Source organism: Carassius auratus, chromosome 26 (assembly GCF_003368295.1).
Source record: "Carassius auratus strain Wakin chromosome 26, ASM336829v1, whole genome shotgun sequence".
Lineage (NCBI taxonomy): Eukaryota > Metazoa > Chordata > Actinopteri > Cypriniformes > Cyprinidae > Carassius > Carassius auratus.
In genome coordinates this window covers 8,641,165-8,655,826 of record NC_039268.1, presented here as the reverse complement: position 1 = coordinate 8,655,826, position 14,662 = coordinate 8,641,165, and the positions used below count along the sequence as shown (strand labels likewise).

The following is a 14,662-nucleotide window of genomic DNA, read 5'->3' as shown; positions in this document are numbered from 1 at the left end:
AGGACAAACCTGTGAGGGATGTCCTGCCACAACCCACTCCACTCTGGGTTTGCTCTGGTAGTCAGCAATTGCAGCCTTACTAAGCCTCCTAAGAGAGGAAAACATGGCCTCCTCCACCTTCCCCAACCAGTCCTCTACATTTCCACGAGCCTTCAAGCCTTTCCCCAGTGCCACCTACAGCACAGTCACACACATACGTACATTTAACATTATCCTCGTTTATTTGATAAATCCTTGCTATTTGGTTCAAGTATATTTGTATAATTTGTCTTCTAGATTTTGTTTTTAAGATGGAAAAATAAACGAAAAGAAAAGAATTCACCTTTTCTCCCTCAGGTGACACCATGGCTAAGATGTCATTGGTGTGCTGTATTTTTTCACCAGTCTCGCCCTCTCCAGGGGTAAGAAGGCCAAACTCCAGCTGGGATATTGCATCAAAACACTTCCTCAGATGAGGCTGCACAGCCTGAGGGTTTCGCGTCTGAGCCAAAATCTCCAACAGTTCATCATTAGACAAGAAGTAGAACCTAAGCCACCCGGAAAAGTGAGTTAAGTCATGGCACAACATCAAGAAAAAATCAGCACTCTGATGAGAAACTGCTGTGAGCATGTGCGTGTGCGTAGGCACCTTGGGAAGATTACTCTCTTGGACTCCAGGTAAGCCTCCAGGCATTTTTGAATCCGCTCCAGGAGTGCGTTATTATTTTGGAAAATATCCAGAAGCCCTGAGGAGAAAGATTAGACGGCAAAACTGGTCAAAGTCATTTATAATTATAGGCTTTTGCATTCATTGTTGCATTTAACCTACTGCTTTCATTTTTCATGCACTAATTTTCAGATAAAAACTCTTCAGACACTGAACAAGAATGTGTTCATCTAATGTTCTGAGTTGTTCATCTGATGTTTTGAGATGTTTGCTGAGCGACATCCTGTCAGACCTGTTTGTGTGGCAGCACGCAGGGCATTAGGCAGACGGTTGACCTTCCTCATGATCTCTTTCCAGGACTTGTCCACTTGAAGGAACATCTTAGACTCAGCAGGCAATTGCCTCTGGATGTCAGGAGCGCTGAAAATACTCTCAAGATAAAGCCAGCTTCTCTGACATGCCAACCACTCATCCTAGGAACACATCAGAAAACAGTCAGAGAAAATATACGATGTAATAAAAAAAGGGGGTTTGTTTTAGATGATCACCACTCAAAACAAAACAGAACAAATCAAAATCCAAAGACTAAACCCAGAAATGATCTGTTTTTTTTTTTGGTGATCACCACTCTGATGTGATTACCAAGGTCTGGCTGAAGAGAGAAAGCTGTCTCTGCCACTTGTCCACTCTGGCCTTGATGGGGCCTGCGTAACGGGATGATGCAACTGTGGCCACATTGACTATACTGTCATCGAGAAGCACCTAGAGGTTTTACATTCACAAAGACAAATATTCATAAAGGAGAAGACATATCTTCTGTATTAAACTCAAGCAAGGTTAGAGGTGGGTGGGACAACAAAAATATAATGATTTTATTCATGATTTTAGCACGATTCTTTGACATGTTGGTTTTTACTAAGTTGTTGTTACTAAGGAGTTCAGCCAAATTAATTTACCTACTTTAAAAAAAAAGTCTTACAAGGTAACAAAATATTAAATAAAAAGAATGGCAAAGACATTCAAGATTAAGAAATAACTAAAAACCACAGCTAACTAACACAATAAAACACAATAAAAACATGATAACAATAAAAAAAACATGATTTTTGAAAATGTAAAAAAAAAAGTTATGTTTTTACAAATAAACTCTTCAAATATAAAAAATAAAGCACTTCTATACACTTCACTTTATAAATTGCATCATACATTCTTATTAAAGCAACAGTATTAAAGTTCTTCAGTCAAGAGCAGTTAATGAGTTTTTATTAACTTAGTGTTTTGTTGTTTTATTAAAATTAAAGGAAGAGTTCACCCAAAAATGAACATTATTCTGTCAGCATTTACTCACTCTCAAGTTGATTTAAACCTGAATGAGTTTCTTTATTATTGAAATTAATACAGGTCTGGGACAACATGAGAGTGAGTAAACAATGGCAAAATGTTTATTTTGGGGTTAACTATCCCTTTAATGCAATAGTAGCATGATTAGCACTATCGCTTTAAGAGCTGCAAGCATCTAATATACAGGCACGCATTCATTTCTCTCAACTGTTTACTTCCACTTTAGACATAACCAACTGTGTTTATATGTAAACCTTGTGTGTTTTTGAAAGCATTAGCGCAATCAGACATGAAAGTTAAGTGTTTGACAAGCTTTTTAGTCTGCGTGTGCTTCAGCAAGCGAATGAAATGTTTAACCGTTGTACAGTGTGAATTGGCCTGTACAGTATATAGAGACAGAGGCACCAGGACTGCAACTGATAGAATGTGTGCTGTAGCACGATACCATATTTCTTCAAAAGAGGATTGTGAAGATATTTTAATAGTCAATCAAAAATCATATCACATCACACACCCCTAGGCAAGGTTGGAATATAATTATAATTATGCATGAATCTTACAGTTTAACAATCAGAAACTCTGTAATACGGTGAATAATGGTTCTAACACACTCTTACCTGAATATCATCAGTTCCCCCAAGGATAAACACATCCTTGGAGTCCCGATGAGGCAGAACCACAAACTCTGTCGTCTTCCAAGATTCTTCGATCTATAAATAGTATGAGTGTATAAAGCTGAATATAAAGACATACATAAATGTTATTAAATGAGAATGATAAACATAGATGCCACCTTTCTTAGAATGTTCTCCAGGGATGCTTCTCCTGAGGCTTGTGCTGAAACCTGAGAGTTAGAGAGGATTCACAGAGTTAAAAGAAGAATTCTCAGCACCTAAAACCTAGTGAGCTGCCTTCCCAGACAGCAAGCTGAAAATGTGGACTATGTTTATATGATGCCCAGAAATACTGTCTAGGTAAGTCCATTTGTGGATATTGAGAGCCTCTGTGTTTCTCTAACCTCCTGTATTTGTGGTCCAAAGTGGAAGATGTCGAGTTCTTGCAGATAAGCGAGAGTCAGTGGCTCTTCTAGTAGGCTGGAATCCACAATGTCCTCCAGCATCTCCCAGTGACGGGCTTTCAGACATGGGTTACGCAGGTCTGTGATGACTGGCAGCTACACAAACACAGAATATGAAATATGCAGGTGCAGTCATCAAAAGTGACATTAAAGACATTTATAACGTTATAGAAGTTTTCTATTTAAAATAAATGATTTTCTTTAGAACTTTACACTCATCAATTAATCCTTAAAAATCCCTCACATTTTATTATAATAAGTAATGTTACTTGAGCACCAAACTAGAATGACATCTGAAGGATCGTGTGACAATGAAGACCAATGGCTGCTGAATATTTGGCAATTTAAAATATAGTAAATAATCAAAAGAAGTTTTAAACGGTAGTGTACTCCTAAAAGGGTGCTCCTAATACTACACTTTGTCATGAAGTTTAGACATTTTTTCCACAGTCCAAATGCAAAATACAGCACTTGACTTCAAACAAGGAAACTGCTGAAGAGCAATGACACACTAGCATTAGTGCCAACCTCACCCACCTTTTCTCGCATGCTCTCCACATTCTCTTTGAGGCAGGGCACCACATTGTTTTTTGGCAGTCCTTTCTCCAGCTGGCTGACATATTTGGCAAACTTGTTCACCTGCCTGCTCAGCAATTCTGGGTCCAGCTCATCAAACTTATTCTGCATCAAAGAGATAATTGACCATTTGACATTTAGAAGACACTTTCGCTCAAAATGGCTTCAAGCACTCCATTTGCAAGGACACTTCACCTGAAGCTATCTAGCATGAATAGCCTAATTTAAGGCAATAAAATGAGTGAAAATAACACGACACACAGCCAAGTATGGTGACGAATACTCAGAATTTTCTACTCTGAATTTAACCCATCTAAAGTACGCACATACGCACGCACACACACACACACACACGGCAGTGTGCAGCCATTTGTGCTGCGGCACCGGGGGAGCAGTTGGGGGTTCAGTGCCTTGCTCAAGGGAACCTCACTCGTGGTATTTCCGGCCCAAGACTCGAACCCACAACCTCATTTGTATAATAAAAAGAAGAGTTTTAGTCAGCTGGCCTGTTTAACCAAGCTCTTCATAAAACAAACAAAACAAGCCCTGCAAAATAATAAAATAATATCTTATTAATTCACTTTAATTAAATAAGATAATTTCATTTAATAGATTAGATTATAGAAATATAGACATTACATTTACACCACTCTGACCAGCAGACATCACTAGAATGTGGCATTTTGAGTGCTTCAAAAAAAGTGAATTATTGATATTTACATTTAACAATTGGTTCAGTTAATTCAAAGTTTAAAAGAGTGTTGTTTCTCCCATCACTATCATATTCATTTATCATATTTATTCTCTAAACAAAAATAATTACAGTGCAGTTGAGGTAAATTATACTACACTTCAATTTGCATTTAAATCTATGGAGTTATGGTGTTTCTCTATTAAGTGGATTTAAGTGGAAGGGAAAAATTCAAATGCTTCAATAGTATAAAAAATGACCTGCAACCAGCTGTTCTCTAGATTTTCCCATTCTTCCAAAGAGTCCCACAGTAACTGTTTCAGCTTCACTTCAGCGGTCAGTTCCTCTAGAGCTTCATATTTAGTCACCTCCACCTGAAAAAACAGACAAAGGTTAAGTGTAACTCGTGATGGCCAGCCAGACAAGGTGAAAACATAAAAATAAATAGTGAACTAGCGCCCTCTAGTGGACATATAGTCTGACTGACTTTAAAGTTCTTCTGGTAGGTTTTGTATTTGAAGGCTTGAGTCTGCAGCTCATCAATGGAGATCTGAATATCTCCCAGCAGTCGGCGTATGTTAGAGCGGTCTGCATCGATGTCAAGGAGCTGACTGTTCTGAAGAGACAAAATCAAAAGGAAACAAATGTAGACTGTGAGTTATTCAGCAGTAATTCACATTTGACCAGTCAAGTACAAAAAGTTAAAGCACTGTACAAAAAATTGGTGTCAGCAAGATTATTTTGATGCTCTTCAAGCATTTATTTTATTTAAAAAAAAATCTGTAAAGCAGTAAATATTATTGCAATTTAAAATAACTGTTGCATGATCCTTCATCATTGTAATATGCTGATTTGATGCTCAAGAAACATTATAGCTGTTATATTTTGATGAATAGAAAGTTCAATAGAAATCTTTTGTAACAAAAGTATGTCTTTACTCTCACATTTGATGAATTTATTGCATCTTTACTTATTAATTTTATTCAAAACAAATCTGCTGACCCCACACTTTTGAACTGTTTCAAATAATAAATATTCAAAATAGAAATACCATAACAGTGTTAGAACATTATTCTGATATATTATGACTATTTCTTTCTTTCACCTCTCCTTGCTCTTTCACTTCCAGTACTTTCTTGTTTAGTTGGTTGATGTCTTGCTGGAGGTGTTGGCAAAATTTGTCCACATAAGAGTGCCGCTCCCCCACCGCCTTGTCGATGGTGATCCTTACGGCAGTTATACAAGGAGACAATGTAGCAAAGACGGCGATGTCCTCAGGAGGAGTGGGGACAGAGTAACACTCAATCAGCTTGTACATGTCACAGACCGTCTCAGTCTCCTTTTCCAGCACAACAATCTAACAGAAAAAGATGAGATGAATACAGCTGTCTGATACTCAGTCTTCTGCTTGATGGGTCATGGTTCTCTTCTGATTCTTACCCTCTTCTGAATTTCCTCTAGGAAGTTGAGGGAGTTGACATATTCGCTGGTTATCGTTGGAACAAAGTCCAGTTTGAACTGGGCATCCTGAGCCTCTGCAATGATGTCATCCATTTTTTTCTTTGCCAGCCGAGGCAGGATGTCATTAATGACCTGGAAAAGGGTTCAGAATGAGGTGGGTTATGTATCTGTGTATTTATTTGTCGCTTATTGCAGGCTGCGTTGAGGTAAATGGTGTCTACCATCTATGCAAATATTACAGAAGAAATCATTTTCTGTTTGTGTGTTTCTGTCAGTTTGTAACCTCTATGCAGCGTAGAGGGGATGGTATAAGTTTCTGCTTCAGCTGTGAAGTATCCACCAGCAGAATTCCCAAGGGTCTTTTCTGTTTGATGGCTAAAGCCTCTTTATGCTCTCGATGATATTTATCCAGACTGTTGCTAAAGAACGCAACTTCTGCATCAGACACACATATATGACATTAAAAGTGTGAGACAATCATATTTTTTACATAGATTATGATGATTATGAAGAAGATGATGATGTACCATGGTCTTGCTCTTTGAGAGCCTCCAGATCCAGGTCTTCATTTTCTTTGTAAAACAGTCTGAATGGCTCAAATGTACGAGCATACACATTAGCGGTATTGAATGCAAACTGAATTGATTGCTGACGGGAAGAAACAGGAAACATTTTCACAAAGAGAGACAGATATGAAAACATTTTTTAAGCTTGCAGCAAAAATGGAAGCTCAATTGCGATTTCTTGGTTTGTTCTTTTGCATTAAGCATTATTTAAAGTGCTCTATGTATGTGCATTGTAGGTTTATAATTAACTTAAAAAAAAAAAAAAAATTATTTTAGCTACAGTAGTTGTCAAGGTATGATTTAGCAATTCCATTTAGTTTAACGGTACTTAAATAACAAACAAAAAAATGAATAAAAACTATATAGACATAAAGAAAAACCAATAAAAATGACACACCAAAATAACTAAAACTCATTTAAATTATTAAGAAAAACTATAAGCAATAAAATTACTCAAATTTAGATTTATAGTTTAAATCACTAAAATTGAAACTAAGAAAAATAAAATACGAAAATAACACTAGTGCATTTATCAGTGTTTTTTTATGTAAATAAAAGCCTAGAAGAAATCTGTTTATCTTATAAAGTCATCATGTCTCCTCGATTCATATGGATTATTTGTATTATGTACTTTTATTTTAAGAAAGTATATATATATATATATATATATATATATATATATATATATATATATATATATATATATATATATATATATATATATATATTTATTTATTTATTTTTTTTTTTATATACAAGTACATAATAAAAAAAATCCATATGAGTCGAGGAGACATGATGACTGTATATATATAATTTATATATATATTATAATTTTTTAAAGAAATTTTGGTTGTGTGTGCTTTCAATGAATGAAAAAAAAAAAACTAATTGAAATCTTAATTTATGTTCCAAAAATGAATGGAAGTCACATGGATTTGAAATGACACAAGGATATTTCAATGGACAGATGAAAACTAAAGAATATTAAACATTTTTGGAAGAACTGTTCCTTTAAACTTAAAACTGTGCATTTCTCACTTGAGAATGAATAGCATTTATATTAAAAAAGAAAAATATGAATTGTACTTATTTACACAAGCAATAGTCATAATTGAAGAACACAATATTGAAGACACCAATTAAATGAATAAATAGACTTCAGCATATGTTAAATTGGTGAATGAATGGTGCATGAGAATAGTTTCTTTTTAACTGCAATTATATCATAGTCATGTTAGAAAAAAAATAAAAACCTTAATATTAAGGATGATGTTCTGCAGATAAGCATCATCTTCCAGGATTTCCTCAAGACTAGGGCCATCCCCGCATGTCTTCTCCTCAACCTAAAAACCCACCCATACACACACGGACAAAAACATCAGCAAAGGCCAAATTATAAGAGTGTATGTATTGATGCAGCCATGATATTTTTTAAAACCTTTTTGTTGATAATGGGTTGAGTAAAAGCATCAAAGTAGGTGTCTTGCAGCAGAGTATCCAAAGACAATACAGTTTTCTCAAACCTTCCAGTTATCTCTGCTACACACTCCTGATATACACACAAATGGCACACATAAACATATGCATTGTGCAGATATACACATATTGGTTAAGCTGCAGACAAGCTTTGCAAGAGACATACATATAGAATGCAGAAACACAAACCTGGAAGTCGTCATTGGAGGGCTGGTATGATAAGGAGTGTGTGTCCAGCATCAGCTCAGTTATAAACATTGGCTGGTGGGAAGTATTGACATTTTGCTCTGCTCTGACCTGTAACACAAAGTTTGATTATATTTTAGCCTAGCCCAACCCCTACGCCTAAACATAACACTATTCTGTAACAGTTTTACAGGTTTCACTATAATAGTGAGGATATTTTTGACCTCAGAAGTGTGGTCGAACCTGCACACACACGCACACACACACACACTCACACACACACACACACACACACACACACACACCACAATACTCAAAAATGTAAAAACTAAAAATTAAACCTTAATAAAATAAAACAAACATTAAAACTTACAAATAAAATAAACAAAAAAGATACACAGTTTTTTGACTAAACTGAAGCTTGTAAATGATGTTTATGCATGTATTATGTATGTTTATATTCTGATACTTACCTTATTATTTATCTAATATTCGACTCTTTTTATCTGTACATTGCATGTCTGATATTTGATGCTCTTCCCTGACATTGTCAATCTTACATTTTGATCTAATTTATTTTAACAAAACTGTTAGTCACAATAGAAAAGAAACCAGTGAAGAAGGTAATGAACTTAATGTACATTTAGTCATTTAGTCAAATACTGAAAAGGTTTTTATATATTTCACTATTTCCTAACATTATAATAATTATTATTACAATATAATTATTATCTGTATGATAAATCTGAAAATGACTAAAAATCTGTGATTTGAAAAGTGGCAAAAATAAATTGAACATATGATTTAAAAAAAAGGTTGCAGACATTTTAATTATGTTTGATATCTTAGTTTTAATAAAAAAAATATAATAAAGGTGACTGTAGTTAAAAAAACAAATCACAGACATACAGACTGAAACAAACAGAAAAAAAAGAAAAGGAAAGAAAAGGAAAGGAAAAAAAAAACAGTAATAATATTACCCTGCATCACATACCCAAACAAGCTTACGAACCTTTACATCAGGATCAAGGCTGGTCTCACCACCTGCCCAGCTCTGGATGAGGGTGAGTGAAGGGGTGTGTGTGATGTGCTCTTGAAACACACTTAGTAGCTTACTGATCGAGTTCACTACAAGCATGTGTGTCGTGTTCACAATTAGATAATCAGCCAGTCTGATGAAACTATGGAGACCAAAAAAACAGTTCATAAAAAAAATAAATAAATAAATAAAAACTTTTTGGAATTTGACAGAAGTCCAACTGTCACTGCAAAATAATTAAATAAATATTTATTTTTAAATATATAAGGTGCACTGTGTAATTTTTATTGCAACCAATTGCTCAGTTCCCCGCTCACCTCTCCTTTTAGAGAAGTTATGGTGACCGACACAGGTAAACATGACATCGGTAAAGACAGCACAGAGCAGTGAGATTTCCTTACAAAGGTAAATCAGGGAATTATATTTAATTAATTTTTCAATAAATCAATGTTATTGCGAATGTTAATGTACTTGTATGTAGATAAAAATAGCTCAATCTAAGGTAATGAAAACATAACGGTTTATTAAAGAAGGTCTTTATACACCTCTGAAAAAATAGTTATATATATGATATTGTATTTCTGTAAATAGATCGTTGTAAATATTACACACTGCACATTTAATATCTCCTTTTGTGCTCCACAACAAAAATAAAAACGAATGAGTTTGGAATGGGATAAAGGCTTTCGTTTTTGAGAGTGTTACACATTTAAGCACCTAAGAAAAAAAAAGAGCGTTTATGCTTCTAAATAAAAGTATGTGTTATTGATATCATATGTTGATTATTAATTATAATGGGCTGATGTGATCATGCTTTTCAGCTGCCTGAAGTTAAAATAAATGTATTCTATCATGTAGAAATTCATTACACAGAATAATCAATGAGCCTAGATAGCATGTTACATTGTCAATAATCAACAACTGATGACGTGTTTGCTAATTAATCAGTCTGGGTGTGTTGTGAGTTAGTATTGTTAGTAATGTTGACTAACCAAGTAAGACGCCTGCAGTGGTAGCTTTTGTTTGCTTGCTGCGTGTAACTCATCTTCTGAGGTAAATCCTCAAAGAGCAATCCAAAAGCAGGTGATGCTAACTCTTCATTAGCATCTGATGCATACATTTAAGAAAGGTGAAAAAAAATTATAATATTAAATTCAGAATATGCCAGCTCATATAATTGCTTTTGTATCTGAATAAAGGTGTCACCAGTCTCCAAGTCGGCATAGTCAGGTGTGTGTCCAGACTCTTTCAAAGCATTTCGACAGGCACTTCTCGCCACTTCCATTACTAGCTCCCTGAACTTCTCAAGACGAGAAGACACCTAGAACAAAAGAAACAATAATAAATAACAATGATAGAAAAAATATAGATAGAAAATATATAGATATTACATAATATAGAAAATATATATGTATATGTATATACATGCATACATACATATGCATGTGTGTGTATTCAAATATATATGTACATCTGTATATTTGTATTATTGTTTATTTGTATTATTGAATGTTAAATTACTTTAACATATTGTTACATACATTTTGATGTATAAGTAAATATATTGTCACATATTTTTCTATATATAAGAAACTGTAATTCCTTATATATTATTCAATATATTGTAATCCATTAAAAAAAATGTAATAATTAAATTTACTGAAAGTTAATCCATAAGTTAATATATTTTCTTTGCATAAAGGAACACACAAACACAGATCTCTCTCACCTCCTCCAGCTGTTTGTATTGTGTGCTCTGAAACTCTTTTAGTGTATATGTATGGTCTTTCTCTATTCGACACAAAGGCATATCACTTATGTGGTAACACATCTCCTTGATGTCAATCAGTGCTGGTCGCAGAGACTGAAATACAGACATGATACTTTTCATCAATCATCTGCTGTCTTTTCTTTTTTTTAGGTATTTACAGTATTTAAAATTCAAGTGGCTCTCTTTGATAGATCATATTTTTTTTATTGAAATAAATCAGCTTTTTTTAAAAGCCATATAGTATATGAAATAAATACAATAACCACTGGCAAACCTCATTGAGAATGAAGAGATGCTCTTGCAATGACCGTCTGCATTTGCTGATTTTCTTATAGCACACATTTGTGCGCCATACACGGAAAGCCTTCCACTTGCGGAAGAGGGCAAACACGGGGATGCCCAAAAGCTTCCGGTGATATTGGTATTCCTGCTCCCAGCGTTCTAAGGGCAAACAGTCCACCTCAGTCCCATAGTAGTGCATTACTGCATGAGTGCTGACTGTATAGTAGTCTGACTTGTTGATTTTGTCAAAAGTTGCAATTCTGTTAAAAGAATAAGTGAAGAATTCAGAATTAAAGGTCTAGTTTAACACAGTTTACAGTTCATATGTATTTGCATATATCACTTTTTCATTCTTTCATCAAAAGTCCTCATAAATATGTGATGCCAAACATCATTCAGAATATGCAAACGAAAAATTCCTGAATATTAACCTTTATTTGATGAAATATGTGAAAAGGTTTAAACAGAAAATAATACAATATTTTATATATTTTGTAATGTAAATTATGCCTTTGGTGGCTAAACTAAATTTCCAGTAGCCATAACTCCGGGCTTCAGTGTCACATGATCCTTCAGAAATCATTCTAACATGCTGACAATGCCACTAGAAGGCAAGCCTGCAACCATTAGCCAAAAAAGCGTAATGCTAATGCTAACAAAAAGGAGACCAGAGCCTATTTTATTTTAATATTTGAATGGATGTCAATGGAAGAGAGGCTTCACTATGCTGAATAAACAGCTTTTTAGAGGAAACAACTCATCATTTGATGAATCAACAGCCTATCTGCTAATCATCAACATTTTACCCTAAGCAAAACTTTTGGATTGAACTATTTTTAGAGTTTTTACTGAAAAAATGCCTTTTTTTTTTCAACAGATGGGATTCAGGTTACAGAACTTCCTATTCATTCCTATGGTATCCATAAACAGTGATTGAGTGTTGCATAACTCTGAAATTATGTCACATGTTAGTTACATGTTACATATAGATCAGTGGTTAGCACACAAGTTAGCCGTTACGCTTTATCCAATGATAATACAGACCCTCTCATCTAAGAGACCATCTCGGATGCTAACTTGATAACATTTCTTATTATTGTCAATGCTGAAAAAAAGCTTAAAGGGGTCATATCTGATTTCAAGTTTTCCTTCTTCTCTGGAGTGTTACAAGCTGTTTGTGAATAGATAAGATCCCTAAGGTTTACTGGGAGAACACATGACAGTATGGTAAGGGTCATGCATTATATGTACGTTATAAGCACTAATAAACAGCCAATATGTTAATAATAGACATGCTAATAAGCAACTACTTATTAGTGTGAATTGGACCCTATACTAAAGTGTTTCCTTTATTTGGAATCTTTTGTGCATTCTTGCTTAATAAAAAAAATTAATCTGACACTAAACTTTTTTGATGGAAAACAAATTTTGATGGAAAAAATTAATTTCTTACTTGAGATTGTATGAATCAAATTTGATGGATGATTTAGGTTCTGCAGACGTCACATAAAGAAATCCCAAGTGAGGGTTATTCCGGATGGTTTGGACAATGTCGGGTGGGGAGTGAATTTTGGCACGAATTACTTCCTCTACTGAGTTGAACAGCAGTGAACTAGACAGTGGTGAAGAGGGGTTGTAGCTCAGAGGTGAAACCGCAATGGCATGGCTTCTAGATGAGCTCTTGGCTCTTTTAGGGGGTGATGGGATCCTGAGCGAGCCCTGAGTCAACTGCACCTGAAATCCACACATAAAATGCACAAAATTATTACTAATGTTACAAGACACATCTGCCATAGTTGTCTATGATGAGAGTGTCTAGACCTGTCTATCCCTGACATGGTCAGGAATTCTGGGAAGCTGTAGCGGAGAGGGTCCTCTCTCTGAGAAGGGGTCAATGGACTGGACCTCATTAGAGGGAAAAGACATCTTAGGGCTCAAGTTGACCCTCTGGGTGTTCTCCGGTTTCATATGTTCACTGCGTCTCTTCAAAACTGGCTAGAGTAAAATATAGATGGTGTCCTTAAATGGTTAACAGCAATGAGTTTGACAGTTATTTTTGTTTACCACTGTACATTTACAAAATGTTGATTAATATTCAACTCATAATGACATTCAACACTGATAAAGAAAAGAAACATCTTTTGAATATCTAGTTTTTAAATATACACTTTCTAAGGTATTTTTACAAAAATCATGAATTTGTAATTAATAAATATTTATATTTTGAGGAGCACCGTGTGACATTTTACAACTTGAACTAATCTTACAAACGTTTAGCAAACAAACATTAATGTAATAAAGAGTGTATAAAATATTTTTATTAGAAATTATAATGACAACTTTAAAAGCTTGTCAAAAAAATATATATATATTTTGATGAGATGTATTCTTCTTCTTTATGATTTCAGAACAGCTGCTTTACACTGACATTTCTAACTTTATACTCCCCAAAATAATATAATAATAATAATAATAATAATAATAATAATAATAATACTACTACTACTACTACTAATAATAATAATAATAATAATAATAAATTTAAACCTACAGTCTATGATTAAAACGTGTCCATTTTAGCAGGTATATTCAAGTATGTATGCACATTTACTATACATTTAAAAAATAAATTAACAAACACAATTTATAAACAGTTATCAGTTGGTATTTCACTTACCAACATCTCAACTTGTGCTGGTCTCTGTGTGGCCCATTGTCTTTCCTGAGCTTTGGTTCTGTGAGGAAACACCAGTGCATCAGCGTTCAGCTGTGGCCGTCTGGGCACTGCTGAGACAAGTCTAGCCCTCAGCTGCTCCACATCAACAGGTGCCAGGGAACCAGGTACACTGGTGGACACAGGTAAAGACACAGCTGTCCCAAATAACTTCTGTTTGCCAGGGCCTTGCTCTGGCCCTGCCTGGCTCCTGGTTGACTCTTTCTGAAAAGAGTACATGACCAAACTGTCCTCCTATTTGTGTCCTTCCCCAAAAAAATTGCAATTCCTTCTCCTCTGTGTTATGTCTGGACGGTAAACTATTTAGTCAAGAAAACAGCATGTTAGTGACAATCGTAGTGAACTGCCATATTACATCTGTAACGATACAAAAGGATTAACGTTAGTGTTGCTAAGCAACCCGCAAGAAGTTGTTTTGCTTATTAAACTTGTGCCAAATAATACCGCAACATCGACCAAAATATTGTACTTTATATCGTTATATATTACAGGCATATCTTTATGTGTTTTATTAAAAGTGTAATAGTCCATTCGTTGTAGTAAAATAAAAGGCGCGCTGACTGTCCTGCAGCAGACAGCAGCAATACTTACAACATGTGTTTACAAGTCCCAGAGTATGACATGCTAGTCAGGAGCAAACTAAATTAACTTCATGAGAAGCGACGACATGTTTATGATTTGTATGTCTTTTAAACTGGTCACAACAGTAACGTTAGCAGTCAAGCTCTTCTACTGAGCTGTTTGTCGTTACTTAGCAACGAAGTGTACTTTTCACCACTTCCGCTTCAGATGACAGCAAGACAGAAGGGAAT

At 34.8% G+C, this 14,662-nt stretch overlaps 1 protein-coding gene across 1 annotated transcript in view; it reads right to left on the bottom strand.

The window, feature by feature from the left end:
- dnah6 (dynein, axonemal, heavy chain 6) overlaps positions 1 to 14,607 on the bottom strand; it is a 67,936-nt gene extending 53,329 nt beyond the window's left edge. Inside the window, exons 1-27 of the mRNA XM_026204048.1 lie at positions 14,442 to 14,607; positions 13,794 to 14,149; positions 12,938 to 13,111; positions 12,570 to 12,850; positions 11,109 to 11,376; positions 10,793 to 10,927; positions 10,270 to 10,384; positions 10,056 to 10,170; positions 9,037 to 9,205; positions 8,028 to 8,135; positions 7,801 to 7,911; positions 7,616 to 7,705; positions 6,321 to 6,441; positions 6,077 to 6,228; positions 5,773 to 5,925; positions 5,438 to 5,689; positions 4,820 to 4,948; positions 4,593 to 4,706; positions 3,603 to 3,746; positions 3,006 to 3,161; positions 2,781 to 2,831; positions 2,605 to 2,697; positions 1,289 to 1,408; positions 939 to 1,119; positions 629 to 725; positions 323 to 527; positions 10 to 174 (exon numbers count right to left, since the gene is read on the bottom strand). Coding sequence (XP_026059833.1) covers positions 10 to 174; positions 323 to 527; positions 629 to 725; positions 939 to 1,119; positions 1,289 to 1,408; positions 2,605 to 2,697; positions 2,781 to 2,831; positions 3,006 to 3,161; positions 3,603 to 3,746; positions 4,593 to 4,706; positions 4,820 to 4,948; positions 5,438 to 5,689; positions 5,773 to 5,925; positions 6,077 to 6,228; positions 6,321 to 6,441; positions 7,616 to 7,705; positions 7,801 to 7,911; positions 8,028 to 8,135; positions 9,037 to 9,205; positions 10,056 to 10,170; positions 10,270 to 10,384; positions 10,793 to 10,927; positions 11,109 to 11,376; positions 12,570 to 12,850; positions 12,938 to 13,111; positions 13,794 to 14,069 — 3,975 coding nt within the window. The 5' untranslated portion in view covers positions 14,070 to 14,149; positions 14,442 to 14,607. The remainder of the gene's footprint in view (positions 1 to 9; positions 175 to 322; positions 528 to 628; positions 726 to 938; positions 1,120 to 1,288; positions 1,409 to 2,604; positions 2,698 to 2,780; positions 2,832 to 3,005; positions 3,162 to 3,602; positions 3,747 to 4,592; positions 4,707 to 4,819; positions 4,949 to 5,437; positions 5,690 to 5,772; positions 5,926 to 6,076; positions 6,229 to 6,320; positions 6,442 to 7,615; positions 7,706 to 7,800; positions 7,912 to 8,027; positions 8,136 to 9,036; positions 9,206 to 10,055; positions 10,171 to 10,269; positions 10,385 to 10,792; positions 10,928 to 11,108; positions 11,377 to 12,569; positions 12,851 to 12,937; positions 13,112 to 13,793; positions 14,150 to 14,441) is intronic.
- Positions 14,608 to 14,662: the final 55 nt, after the last annotated feature.